Source organism: Salmo salar, chromosome 24, assembly GCF_965601325.2.
Source record: "Salmo salar chromosome 24, fSalSal1, whole genome shotgun sequence".
NCBI lineage: Eukaryota > Metazoa > Chordata > Actinopteri > Salmoniformes > Salmonidae > Salmo > Salmo salar.
Genome location: NC_138314.1, coordinates 24072454 through 24086948, shown reverse-complemented (window position 1 = coordinate 24086948; position 14495 = coordinate 24072454). Strand labels below are relative to the sequence as shown.

At 47.8% G+C, this 14495-nt stretch overlaps 1 protein-coding gene across 1 annotated transcript in view; it reads left to right on the top strand.

The window, feature by feature from the left end:
• The window catches only part of ncs1b (neuronal calcium sensor 1b), a 32974-nt gene that overhangs the window by 14882 nt on the left and 3597 nt on the right, over positions 1 to 14495 (top strand). Inside the window, exons 3-7 of the mRNA XM_014171850.3 lie at positions 6349 to 6487; positions 11691 to 11769; positions 12215 to 12303; positions 12607 to 12684; positions 13392 to 13505. Of these exons, the coding sequence (XP_014027325.1) occupies positions 6349 to 6487; positions 11691 to 11769; positions 12215 to 12303; positions 12607 to 12684; positions 13392 to 13490 (484 nt within the window). The 3' untranslated portion in view covers positions 13491 to 13505. The remainder of the gene's footprint in view (positions 1 to 6348; positions 6488 to 11690; positions 11770 to 12214; positions 12304 to 12606; positions 12685 to 13391; positions 13506 to 14495) is intronic.

Sequence of the window (14495 nt, the reverse complement as noted above, 5' to 3'; positions counted from 1 at the left end):
GAGGGTACTATGGTGTTGAATGCTGAGCTCTAGTCAATGAACAGCATTCTTACGTAGTGTGATGGCGATTGCATCGTCTGTTGGGGCGGTATGTAAACTGAATTGGGTCTAGGGTGTCCGGTGTCCAGTACTTTGCAACCCTAATCACAATACTTGGGTGCCGATACAATATGTATTGCGATAATCACGATTCTATATGTATTGCGAGTCAATGTTCCAAACATATTGCTCACCATATGTCTGCTGCAGAGAGACGAGAGAGAGCAAGAGAAACGTTTTGATCAGTCAGGGAAATAAAAGTGCTGAAAACATGTTGGCTTACTATTTAAAAGAAAATGGAGAACAAGCTATAGGATTAAAAATACCAGAGTTTTGGCGCAGGTACTGCTGACTAGCGCCAGCTAACGCTACTACAATAGCATAAAATATATATTTTATGTATTTTTTCAATCAGTACTTGGGGTCAAATATTGATATAAAATCATCCAACTATAGTATTGCGATATATGTAACCCCCCCCCATGTCACGTCCTGACCAGCAGATGGAGCTATTGTTTTAGTTTTGGGGTCAGGACGTGGCAGTTTTGTGTATGGGAATGTTTGTATTGTTGATTGGGACTTCCAATTGAAGGCAGGTGTGTTGAGTTGCCTTTGATTGGAAGTCCTATATAGGTGTGTGTGTTTTTCTTTTGGGTTGTGGGTGATTGTTTTTGCACTGCGTTTATAGCCTGCAGAACTGTTGCTGTTGTCACCTTTATTGTGTTGTTAAGTGGATGCTTTACTCCTTATTTGTGATTAAATATGAGTATTCACATACCTGCTGCGCCTTGGTCCATTTATGAAGACAACTGTTACAGAACCACCCACCAAACCAGGACCAAGCAGCGGAAGAGGAAGGAGCAGCGCCAGGAGGAACGTAAGGAATGGACCTGGCAGGACGAAAGACAATTCTGGGAGGACAAGTTAAGGGAGCTTAGGAAACCCGAGAGGCACCCCCAATAAAAACATTTGGGGGGGCACGGGGGTAGCTTGGCCAGGCCAGGGAAGAGCCGTAAGCCAGCTACCCGTGACTACAGGGAGGTGCGTATGAGGTGGAGGGCGCCATGTTACGCTGAGGTACGCACCATCTCGCCTACACGGACGCACAGCCCAGTCCGCCCGGTACCAGCGCCCCGCAGGTGCCAGGGCAAGGTGAGCATCGGGCCGGAAGGGGTGATGCCAACCTTGCACTCAAGACCGCCAGTGCGCCCTTTCGGTCCGGTGTTTCCCGCTAGACGCACTAGCATGGAGGTGCGTGTCTCCAGGCTGGCACGTCCAATACCAGCCCCACGCATCAGGAGTCTAGTGTGTCAGCCCAGCCTCGCCAGTCGTAAGTCGCCAGAGCTGCCCGCCAGTCAACAGTCGCCAGAGCTGCCCGCCAGTCAACAGTCGCCAGAGCTGCCCGCCAGTCAACAGTCACCAGAGCTGCCCGCCAGTCAACAGTCACCAGAGCTGCCCGCCAGTCAACAGTCACCAGAGCTGCCCGCCAGTCAACAGTCACCAGAGCTGCCCGCCAGTCAACAGTCACCAGAGCTGCCCGCCAGTCAACAGTCACCAGAGCTGCCCGCCAGTCGTAAGTCGCCAGAGCCGCCCGCCAGTCGTAAGTCGCCAGAGCCGCCCGCCAGTCAGGAGTCGCCAGAGCCGCCCGCCAGTCAGGAGTCGCCAGAGCCGCCCGCCAGTCAGGAGTCACCAGAGCCGCCCGCCAGTCGGAGTCACCAGAGCCGCCCGCCAGTCAGGAGTCGCCAGAGCCGCCCGCTAGTCAGGAGCCGCCAGAGCCGCCCGCTAGTCAGAAGCCGCCAGAGTGGCCCGACTGCCCGGAGCTGCCAGAGTGGCCCGACTGCCCGGTTCTGCCAGAGTGGCCCGACTGCCCGGTCCTGCCAGAGTGGCCCGACTGCCCGGTTGTGCCAGAGTGGCCCGACTGCCCGGTTGTGCCAGAGTGGCCCGACTGCCCGGTTGTGCCAGAGTGGCCAGACTGCCCGGTTGTGCCAGAGTGGCCAGACTGCCCGGTTGTGCCAGAGTGGCCAGACTGCCCGGTTGTGCCAGAGTGGCCAGACTGCCCGGTTCTGCCAGAGGTGCCCGCCTGCCCGGATCTGCCAGGGTGCCTTGCCTGTCAGGATCTGCCAGAGTGGCCCTTCTGTCCTCCGGTCCAGCCCGAGTGGCCCTCCTGTCCTCCGGTCCAGCCCGAGTGGCCCTCCTGTCCTCCGGTCCAGCCCGAGTGGCCCTCCTGTCCTCCGGTCCAGCCCGAGTGGCCCTCCTGCCCTCCGGTCCAGCCCGAGTGGCCCTCCTGCCCTCCGGCCCAGCCCGAGTGGCCCTCCTGCCCTCCGGCCCAGCCCGAGTGGCCCTCCTGCCTTCCGGTCCAGCCCGAGTGGCCCTCCTGCCCTCCGGTCCAGCCCAAGTGGCCCTCCTGCCCTCCGATCCAGCCCGAGTGGCCCTCCTGCCCTCCGGTCCAGCCCGAGTGGCCCTCCTGCCCTCCGGTCCAGCCCGAGTGGTCCTCCTGCCCTCCGGTCCAGCCCGAGTGGCCCGCATGTCTTCCGACCCAGCCCGAGTGGTCCGTCTGCCAGGGTCAGCCCGAGTGGCCCGTCTGCCCGGCGCAGCTATCGGCGCCACCAAAGTGGCCGACGCCGAAGGTGGAGCGAGGTCCACGTCCTGCACCTGAGCCACCTCCAGGATAGGTGGGTTGGGGAGGGAGGGTGTAGCACAGTGCCGTCGGTGACGGCAGCCACCCTCCCTTCCCTCCCTTATTGTTTAGGGGTTATTGTTTATGGTGTTTTTGTTGGTGTTTTCTGTTGGTAGGTGCATTCCGGGGTCTGCACCTTGAGGGGGGGGGGTACTGTCACGTCCTGACCAGCAGATGGAGCTATTGTTTTAGTTTTGGGGTCAGGACGTGGCAGTTTTGTGTATGGGAATGTTTGTATTGTTGATTGGGACTTCCAATTGAAGGCAGGTGTGTTGAGTTGCCTTTGATTGGAAGTCCTATATAGGTGTGTGTGTTTTTCTTTGGGGTTGTGGGTGGTTGTTTTTGCACTGCGTTTATAGCCTGCAGAACTGTTGCTGTTGTCACCTTTATTGTGTTGTTAAGTGGATGCTTTACTCCTTATTTGTGATTAAATATGAGTATTCACATACCTGCTGCGCCTTGGTCCATTTATGAAGACAACCGTTACACCCCATCACTAATAGATTGCGTAGTGCTACTGCGTTTGAGGCTAAAGTTATTTTTTCACACATTGCCTTGGAGACAGATGAGTTCTGAAAATAGAATGACTTTTTCCTACAGGGTCAAGTATTGGTGCTATTGTTGAGGATGTGAGTATTTATAGGTACTCTTTGTCTTTGCATGCATGGCTTTCCCCCTCACAGTTTTTTACAATTTGAAGCGCACAGGGAATTGGGTCATGTCCTCTGCCATGTAACGCTATAAAACACAAATCTCAAAGCAAAATGATGATGTAGCTGGCTGAGCCTACTGGATCCTTATTCCACACTGCAAATGCCTCTGTTTTTATTCTTGTAGTAAATGAGTGGTGGAAAGGAGTTGAATACATCTCACCCCAGGCTAGATCTAGCCTAAACAATGAATTATGATTTACAGTAACCTATATCACGTGCCAATGCTGCCTTTCCCTATCCATCTCACATGCCAGGTCTTTAACGCTATTTCATCGGCCTTGGCTTTGTGTCAAAACCTGATCCTGACTGTACGATAGGGAGAGGAGTCAGTGCCTCGTGAGCCAGCCAGTCAGTGTATTGATGTGCTTGGCCCTCTGATAGGGCCAGTGAGCAAGGGCACATCCACACACAGCAGCAGCATAAAGACAATGCTTGGCGGGCTTCTCCAGCACGGGGCTACAGAACTGACCAGTCTCAGGGGCTGCCTGGGTGCACTGGGGCAGAATAACCCCTTGGCTGGGCACTGCAGCCAGCTCAGTCACCCTCCCATACATTATTTTACGGAAACTTTGCATGACTCCCCACTTGAAGATCAGCCGCAATCACCATGGCTGAGTGTGAAGGATGAGAGATAGTTTAAACAGGGGAAATGTCAGGTGGTGTGTAATTAGTGGAGGAGCCACCGACAGACATGGAAGAATTAGCGGGGTTAGATAAATGTCGGTGCTGTGCATTAAAAGTCTCCTCCTTATTAATTATATGCTAATATATTCAGGGGGAAATGTCATTAGTATGCTTAGTGCTCACCTGCAATCAATAACATAGGGACAGAGCCAAGTATCCCTGTCAACTGGACAACAACAGGGAAACAGGGAAAATATAGCCATCCACCATGATGACCGATGACAGTATGTTGGTAGAAAGCTGCCAGTCATGTTGGCTCGCTAATTGTGACATTATTGCACTGGTCTACTGGTGTAGGCTATCTCTATGTGAATAAATACAATTATCCTGAATGGCCTGGGACCTAGTGTACCACATGGGGATGTGTGAAGCTCACTCCTCAGCCTGAAATGTCCCCACTTGCGCCACCGAATAGCTAACTTTTTGGTGGCGTCGACTGGTAAGACTCCGGGAGGGCGGTCACGTCTGCTAGCAAGGCAGAGGTCCCATGAGTTGGAACCTCGGTATGAACCGAATCTGGAGGAAGCGGTACTCGCTAAGCTGGCAACGTGACATCCGTTACACATGGTGCTGTGATTTGGATCTGCAGTTGCACTCAGCCCAAATGGGGCCGTTGTGGATTAAGTTTGGTGGGTGAATCTATCACATGGGGATGTGCGAAACTTACTCCTGAGTCTGAAGTGTCCCCACTTGTGTCACTGAATAGCTAGCTTTTCGGCTGTGCCGACTGGTAAGAAGCAAAGCAGAGGTACTGGGTTCAAGCCTCTGTATACGCCGAATCAGGAGGAAGCGGTACTCGCTAAGCAGGCAGCAGGGCATCCGTTACACTAGGCTAGACTATATGTGTCCATGCACAACTCCACATATGCTACTGAGTTAGACAGGGCCACATCAAACTAGAAAGAGCTGCTCCACATTTAGTTTAGTTAGATAGGGATCATCCTGCTTAATGTCCAATTAGTAGTCAATGGCTGCTAACCAACTGATTAAATCTAGAGGGCTGTGAGTTTTTGCATGAACAGTTTTTTTTGCATAAGTTCCCCAATGAATCTACTGAGAAGATTTCCTTTTTACAGATACAATGGAAAATTCACAAATGAGTCAGACGAAATCTATCTCACTTGAAATGGGTCATTTTGGGATTATGATGTGCTTTGTATTGCCTGCACACTGAACGGCAATTAGACTTGATTCCTCATTGTTCTTCGCTGGGTTTTCATTTCTCTGCATATCTCCACATCTGGATATGCAAATGGAGGGGTTTATGGTCTTCTCTTCAAACTTTTCTCAGCCTATCTTCAGATATTCCCTGTGTCTGACTGTCTCCTATTCCCGGCCATGGAGGAGTGTGTTTTGTCTGTTGGGCAGATTAAAAGTATGAGTTTCAGAGTAAGGAGCCAAAGGAAGGACTGAATGAAGCACAGGATCTGTCCTGGGCTTCATCGTCCATGACTCTCAGTCTGGCCTTCATTACAGCAGATCCTCATCAGGACCAGTCTGTGTCTGTGGTCAATCACACAGAGACATAGGAGGTTATGGGAACTCACAGAAGAGTTGTCCACCTCTGAACATCACTGTCTAACATTGGTTCAGACGTCATATGGATGCACATGTTTGTCCTCCAGACTGATAAGTACCCCCATGCCTTAACCAGAGAAAGATATGGAGAGAGAAAACTACACTTATCATCTCCTTAAACTAGCATACTCATCTCTGATTCATTCTCTCCCTCTCCCTTTCCCTCCCTGCCTCTGTACAGACCCATTAAAGGCTTGTTATTCGACTGATAACAGTTTCTTTATTGAGTTGTACAACGAGACTGTCTACGTTTGATTGACTGGGAAATTGGATATGAAACATGGTTTTGTATTTAACTGTGATGTTATGTCATTCTGGATGTATCATCTCCAGAGGCTAGAAGTTCACAGATTGATCTATCATTTATGCACATTAGCAGAAGGAGACAAGAAAGTAATTTGAATTAAACTCCCTCTGCTTCTTCTTTGGATTAGAGACATTGTCTTATCTGCTAGCAAGACAAATAGCTTTGGGTCGAACTTTTTGATACAGCATGCTGTTTTATACTAGATAAATGCTGATTGCATGTGAATAGCTGTATCTGAAGCATTGAACACATTTTCATATTATATTCAATAGGCTAATTGTATCCTTATCCTGTTAACCTTCTCTTGTGTTCTCTTTGCCTTCCCCTCTCATCATCATCATGTCCTTCAGGTACAAAGGCTTTATAAAGGACTGTCCAAGTGGTCAGCTGGATGCTGTGGGCTTTCAGAACATCTACAAGCAGTTCTTCCCTTTTGGTGACCCCACCAAGTTTGCTTCTTTTGTCTTCAACGTCTTTGATGAAAACAAGGTTCTTGATTGTTGATTCCTTCATTTGTTCCTCCACAAGTACATGTGCTTTTTCTGTGATTTTAATTACAATTTCAAAGTCACTGCAATGTTAGTAAACAAACGGTAACATATAGTAAAAAGGTTAAGGGTGCTGTCTCTGGTTGGTACTGGTAGTGTCTAGTCATGGTACTGGTAGTGTCTAGTCATGGTACTGGTAGTGTCTAGTCATGGTACTGGTAGTGTCTAGTCATGGTACTGGTAGTGTCTGGTCATGGTACTGGTAGTGTCTGGTCATGGTACTGGTAGTGTCTGGTCATGGTACTGGTAGTGTCTAGTCATGGTACTGGTAGTGTCTAGTCATGGTACTGGTAGTGTCTGGTCATGGTACTGGTAGTGTCTGGTCATGGTACTGGTAGTGTCTAGTCATGGTACTGGTAGTGTCTAGTCATGGTACTGGTAGTGTCTAGTCATGGTACTGGTAGTGTCTAGTCATGGTACTGGTAGTGTCTAGTCATGGTACTGGTAGTGTCTGGTCATGGTACTGTTAGTGTCTAGTCATGGTACTGGTAGTGTCTGGTCATGGTACTGGTAGTGTCTAGTCATGGTACTGTTAGTGTCTAGTCATGGTACTGTTAGTGTCTAGTCATGGTACTGGTAGTGTCTAGTCATGGTACTGGTAGTGTCTAGTCATGGTACTGTTAGTGTCTAGTCATGGTACTGGTAGTGTCTAGTCATGGTACTGGTAGTGTCTAGTCATGGTACTGGTAGTGTCTGGTCATGGTACTGGTAGTGTCTGGTCATGGTACTGGTAGTGTCTAGTCATGGTACTGTTAGTGTCTAGTCATGGTACTTGTAGTGTCTATTCATGGTACTGGTAGTGTCTGGTCATGGTACTTGTAGTGTCTAGTCATGGTACTTGTAGTGTCTGATCATGGTACTGGTAGTGTCTAGTCATGGTACTGGTCGTGTCTAGTCATGGTACTGGTAGTGTCTAGTCATGGTACTGGTCGTATCTAGTCAATTTACTGGTAGTGTCTGGTCATGGTACTGGTCGTGTCTAGTCATGGTACTGGTAGTGTCTAATCATGGTACTGGTAGTGTCTAGTCATGGTACTGGTCGTGTCTAGTCATGGTACTGGTAGTGTCTAGTCATGGTACTGGTAGTGTCTAGTCATGGTACTGGTCGTATCTAGTCAATTTACTGGTAGTGTCTAGTCATGGTACTGGTAGTGTCTGGTCATGGTACTGGTAGTGTCTAGTCATGGTACTGGTAGTGTCTAGTCATGGTACTGGTAGTGTCTGGTCATGGTACTGGTAGTGTCTAGTCATGGTACTGGTATGGTCGTGTCTAGTCATGGTACTGGTAGTGTCTGGTCATGGTACTGGTAGTGTCTAGTCATGGTACTGGTAGTGTCTGGTCATGGTACTGGTAGTGTCTAGTCATGGTACTGGTAGTGTCTGGTCATGGTACTGGTAGTGTCTAGTCATGGTACTGGTAGTGTCTAGTCATGGTACTGGTCGTATCTAGTCAATTTACTGGTAGTGTCTAGTCATGGTACTGGTAGTGTCTAGTCATGGTACTGGTAGTGTCTAGTCATGGTACTGGTAGTGTCTGGTCATGGTACTGGTAGTGTCTAGTCATGGTACTGGTAGTGTCTGGTCATGGTACTGGTATGGTCGTGTCTAGTCATGGTACTGGTAGTGTCTGGTCATGGTACTGGTAGTGTCTAGTCATGGTACTGGTAGTGTCTGGTCATGGTACTGGTAGTGTCTGGTCATGTTACTGGTAGTGTCTGGTCATGGTACTGGTAGTGTCTAGTCATGGTACTGGTAGTGTCTAGTCATGGTACTGGTAGTGTCTGGTCATGGTACTGGTAGTGTCTAGTCATGGTACTGGTAGTGTCTGGTCATAGTACTGGTAGTGTCTAGTCATGGTACTGGTAGTGTCTAGTCATGGTACTGGTAGTGTCTAGTCATGGTACTGTTAGTGTCTAGTCATGGTACTGGTAGTGTCTGGTCATGGTACTGGTAGTGTCTAGTCATGGTACTGGTAGTGTCTGGTCATGGTACTGGTCGTATCTAGTCAATTTACTGGTAGTGTCTGGTCATGTTACTGGTAGTGTCTAGTCATGGTACTGGTAGTGTCTGGTCATGGTACTGGTAGTGTCTAGTCATGGTACTGGTAGTGTCTAGTCATGGTACTGGTAGTGTCTGGTCATGGTACTGGTAGTGTCTGGTCATGGTACTGGTAGTGTCTAGTCATGGTGCTGGTAGTGTCTAGTCATGGTGCTGGTAGTGTCTAGTCATGGTACTTGTAGTGTCTAGTCATGGTACTGGTAGTGCAGTGTAATGGTCTCTAATCAGAGGTGGAATCCGAGCACGGAAAGGAGTCCCTTCTGTGGGGCCAATCTGAGGTGAAACGGGTTGACAAAGCACAGGTTAGAGGTGCCTAAAAATGAAAGGGAAATGGACTATGTGTTGTTAAGAACAGCTCTTCCAGGCTGGCTGATGACCCCTGGCAGCCATAGCCTGTGGGTAATGGGCTTTGTTCCATGGAGATCACACACACACTGGTTCTGCTCTTTATTTATGGGCTTCATTTGTGCTAAGCACCCTGTTGTTAGAGAACACATTGGTCTTAATAGTGGGGTCACTCTCTGAATAGGAGCAGTGGGGAACTTCTTCTCAGGGTTACTATCCTATTCAAGGTGTCAATTCTCAGGCTTTACCAGGAGCAGCTCCTGTCATAGATATGCTGCTTTAGAGCAGGAATAGCAAAATACTATGCACTATTAAAGAATACATTAGTGCAAGTCTGGTAGAGCTGAATGAGCTTTGATTTCAGAACTTCATCAAGAGAGCTGAATTTGCAGCCAGTCTGTCTTTGTTAGTGCTGCTTTATGATTCCATTTTATACTTGACCACTATCTCTTTTAGGCAGACATTTCCATGTACTGCACAAATTGAACCCTTGCAGCAGTAAGCTGCAGGCCACCGATTTGCCCCCAATTTTTGGAAGGTAATTGGAAATTCTTCCGAGTGCTGTGGCAGGATGCTGTGAGGGAATCCAAGAAAGCTGGAGCGAAATAAACTATCTGGAGAATGCTTTACCCTATAGGACAGAGGGAGAAACCTGTGATGTCCATTTCAGATGTATAATCGATGTGAAAGCTGTGAAACTTATTTGGCTCTAATATATACTGCTCAAAAAAATAAAGGGAACACTTAAACAACACATCCTAGATCTGAATGAAATAAATAATCTTATTAAATACTTTTTTCTTTACATAGTTGAATGTGCTGACAACAAAATCACACAAAAATAATCAATGGAAATCCAATTTATCAACCCATGGAGGTCTGGATTTGGAGTCACACTCAAAATTAAAGTGGAAAACCACACTACAGGCTGATCCAACTTTGATGTAATGTCCTTAAAACAAGTCAAAAATGAGGCTCAGTAGTGTGTGTGGCCTCCACGTGCCTGTATGACCTCCCTACAATGCCTGGGCATGCTCCTGATGAGGTGGCGGATGGTCTCCTGAGGGATCTCCTCCCAGACATGGACTAAAGCATCTGCCAACTCCTGGACAGTCTGTGGTGCAACGTGGCGTTGGTGGATGGAGCGAGACATGATGTCCCAGATGTGCTCAATTGGATTCAGGTCTGGGGAACGGGCGGGCCAGTCCATAGCATCAACGCCTTCCTCTTGCAGGAACTGCTGACACACTCCAGCCACATGAGGTCTAGCATTGTCTTGCATTAGGAGGAACCAAGGGCCAACCGCACCAGCATATGGTCTCACAAGGGGTCTGAGGATCTCATCTCGGTACCTAATGGCAGTCAGGCTACCTCTGGCGAGCACATGGAGGGCTGTGCGGCCCCCCAAAGAAATGCCACCCCACACCATGACTGACCCACCGCCAAACCGTTCATGCTGGAGGATGTTGCAGGCAGCAGAATGTTCTCCACGGCGTCTCCAGACTCTGTCACGTCTGTCACGTGCTCAGTGTGAACCTGCTTTCATCTGTGAAGAGCACAGGGCGCCAGTGGCGAATTTGCCAATGTTGGTGTTCTCTGGCAAATGCCAAACGTCCTGCACGGTGTTGGGCTGTAAGCACAACCCCCACCTGTGGACATCGGGCCCTCATACCACCCTCATGGAGTCTGTTTCTGACCGTTTGAGCAGACACATGCACATTTGTGGCCTGCTGGAGGTCATTTTGCAGGGCTCTGGCAGTGCTCCTCCTGCTCCTCCTTGCACAAAGGCGGAGGTAGCGGTCCTGCTGCTGGGTTGTTGCCCTCCTACGGCCTCCTCCACGTCTCCTGATGTATTGGCCTGTCTCCTGGTAGCGCCTCCATGCTCTGGACACTACGCTGACAGACACAGCAAACCTTCTTGCCACAGCTCGCATTGATGTGCCATCCTGGATGAGCTGCACTACCTGAGCCACTTGTGTGGGTTGTAGACTCCGTTTCATGCTACCACTAGAGTGAAAGCACCGCCAGCATTCAAAAGTGACCAAAACATCAGCCAGGAAGCATAGGAACTGAGAAGTGGTCTGTGGTCCCCACCTGCAGAACCACTCCTTTATTGGGGGTGTCTTGCTAATTGCCTATAATTTCCACCTGTTGTCTATTCCATTTGCACAACAGCATGTGAAATTTATTGTCAATCAGTGTTGCTTCCTAAGTGGACAATTTGATTTCACAGAAGTGTGATTGACTTGGAGTTATATTGTGTTGTTTAAGTGTTCCCTTTATTTTTTTGAGCAGTGTACAATGGTTCTATGAGTGTGTAATAAATGTCAAAATATCGTGCAGCATGCATCCATCTCTCTAATGACCAGCGATGACATGCTTTAGCCTCGGGCGGAGAGCCAGGTGCAGTGCAGAAATAGCAGCGGACACGGAGCACAAGTCTGTCCCATTTTTCAGCAGTAGACCAAACAAAGTGTATTGGGGTGTTAGTGTGAAAGAAGATATTCATTGTCTCTCTCTCTCTCTCTCTCTCTCTCTCTGCCTCTCTCTCTCTCTCTCTCTGCCTCTCTATCTCTATTATCCCCCCTCTCCCTCTCTCTCTCTCTTTCTCTTGCTGCCTGTCTGTCCCCCCCTCTCTCTTTCTCTCGCTCTCTCTCTCTGCCTGTCTGACTTCCCTACCCCTCTTTCTCTCTCTCTCTCTCTCTCTCTCTCTCTCTCTTGTTCTCTCTGTCATTGAATAGGACGGACGCATAGAGTTCTCTGAGTTCATCCAGGCCCTGTCGGTGACCTCTCGGGGGACGCTGGACGAGAAGCTCAGATGTAAGGAGAGATGACCCCTTCACATTAGGCAGTGACCCCCTGATGCACTTTGACACTTCAGTGACAGGACCTGGCTCTTTGTGATCCTATTGTTATGCATGAACAAAACAAAGAGCTTAACAGGCTCACAGAAGACAACAAATAAGAGATAGTTAGGCATGGTAGCGCATTAAGCTAAATTATGTTGCCTACTGTGTGAGCCCTGGGTTTGAATATTTGGGGAAATGGTTCTGACTATGCAGGGGTTCATTCCATCTCAAAACCCTCATCCTACTCCACTCCCCCACACACAGCCACTCATTTTCAATCTGATTGGCAAGCATACAATACATTAGTACAAAATAAAGGCTACATACACTCATCGATCCCCGTCTGCACAATCTCAAAACAACTTTATTTACAGTCAGTACTGGGCATTCACCATGTTTTTTTGCTGTCTTTACAGGGGCTTTCAAACTGTATGATCTTGATAACGATGGCTACATCACACGAGACGAGATGTTAAACATCGTAGATGCCATATATCTGATGGTGGTAAGTTATACAATGCTAAAATGTTCCAATGTCAAAGAGAAATGGTAGCATGCACATACAGTGTTTTACATTTAACTGTGCAAGTCAGTTAAGAACAAATTCTTATTTACAATGACAGCCTAGGAACATTGGGTTAACTGCCTTGTGCAGAACAACAGATTTTGTTTTTAACCTTGTCAGCTCAGGGATTCGATCTAGCAACCTTTTGGTTACTGGCCCAACACTTTAACCACTAGGCTACCTGCTGCCCCTACAAAATACATTGACATGTATATTGACAGTATATTTGCCTTTGTATTCCAGGGGAACACTGTAGAGTTACCAGAAGAAGAGAATACACCTGAGAAGAGAGTGGACCGTATTTTTGCCATGATGGACAAGGTATATCGCCATATAAAACACTGTAGTAACGGAAAAACCACCACCATAGGTTATGATATCATTATGTAACTACGTGTTGATCTTTGGTATGTTGGTAGCTATTTTGCACTTTGTTGTACAACTTATAGATCACTTTGTTGTTCAAGTAAGTGGCAGTACTATTGTAATGAACTAACTAGCAAAATCAACAGAAAAGACTGAATGTGGATTTGTTCTTACTGTTGTCCTGTGCTGTAGTGCAGTGAGGCGGGGAGTGTAGTTTAACCTCTTAGCCATAGCCATCCCAGCGTCACTAACACTGCCTGCGGTCTATAAACACCACAGATTTATCCTCACCACCACAGCCCAGTGCTAATGCCCAGTCAGCTCACTCAGGCCCTCCACGTCCTCGTCTTAGTGAGAGATGAGATAGAACCAGCTTGGGTGTGTTTGTCAGTTCAATACCCGGTGCCAGAATCAGCCAATAGGATTGGCTTCAGAGCACAGCAGCAGCACTCAGTCATTTATATGGGCAGAGGGAAGAGAGCTGACCATCCAAGTGCACTGAACTAGATCAGCCAAGCCGTGTAGAACAGGCTCTGGTACTTCACTCAGGATTTGTTTGAGAAACACTTTTGCCCCCTGCTGGTAAGATAGAGTAAAAGTAGCCTGATCTGCAATACAGCTGCAGTTCCATGGCATTCTCTTCTCCTGTATCCCCATTCCAGAATGCTGATGGCAAGTTGACCCTGCAGGAGTTTCAGGAGGGTTCCAAGGCAGACCCCTCCATTGTGCAGGCACTGTCACTGTACGATGGGCTGGTATAAGGCATAAAGTGTTTGGTGAGTAGAGCAGTGAAAACTTGTATATGTATGTATATATTAAAACCTGTATATGTATGTATGTGTAAAAACCTGTATATGTACAGTTGAAGTCGGAAGTTTACATACACCTTAGCCAAATACATTTAAACTCCGTTTTTCACAATTCCTGACATTTAATCCTAGTAAAAATGTCCTGTCTTAGGTCAGTTAGGATCACCACTTTATTTTAAGAATGTGAAATGTCAGAATAATAGTAGAGTGAAGGATTTATTTCAGCTTTTATTTCTTTCATCACATTCCCAGTGGGTCAGAAGTTTACATACACTCAATTGCCTTTAAATTGTTTAACTTGGGTCAAACATTTCGGGTAGCCTTCCACAAGCTTCCCACAATTAGTTGGGTGAATTTTGACCCATTCCTCCTGACAGAGCTTGTGTAACCGAGTCAGGTTTGTAGGCCTCCTTGCTCGCACACACTTTTTCAGTTCTGCCATCACATTTTCAATAGGATTGAGGTCAGGGCTTTGTTATGGTCACTCCAATACCTTGACTTTGTTTTCCTTAAGCCATTTTGCCACAACTTTGGAAGTATGCTTGGGGTCATTGTCCATTTGGAAGACCCATTTGTGACCAAGCTTTAACTTCCTGACTGATGTCTTGATATGTTGCTTCAATATATCCACATAATTTTCCACCCTCATGATGCCATCTATTTTGTGAAGTGCACCAGTCCCTCCTGCAGCAAAGCACCCCCACAACATGATGCTGCCACCCCCGTGCATCACGGTTGGGATGGTGTTCTTCGGCTGCAAGCCTCCCCCTTTTTCCTCCAAACATAACGATGGTCATTATGGCCAAGCAGTTCTATTTTTGCTTCATCAGACCAGAAGACTTTTCTCCAAAGTATGATCTTTGTCCCCTTGTGCAGTTGCAAACCGTAGTCTGGCTTTTTTTATGGCGGTTTTTGAGCAGTGGCTTCTTCCTTGATGAGCGGCCTTTCAGGTTATGT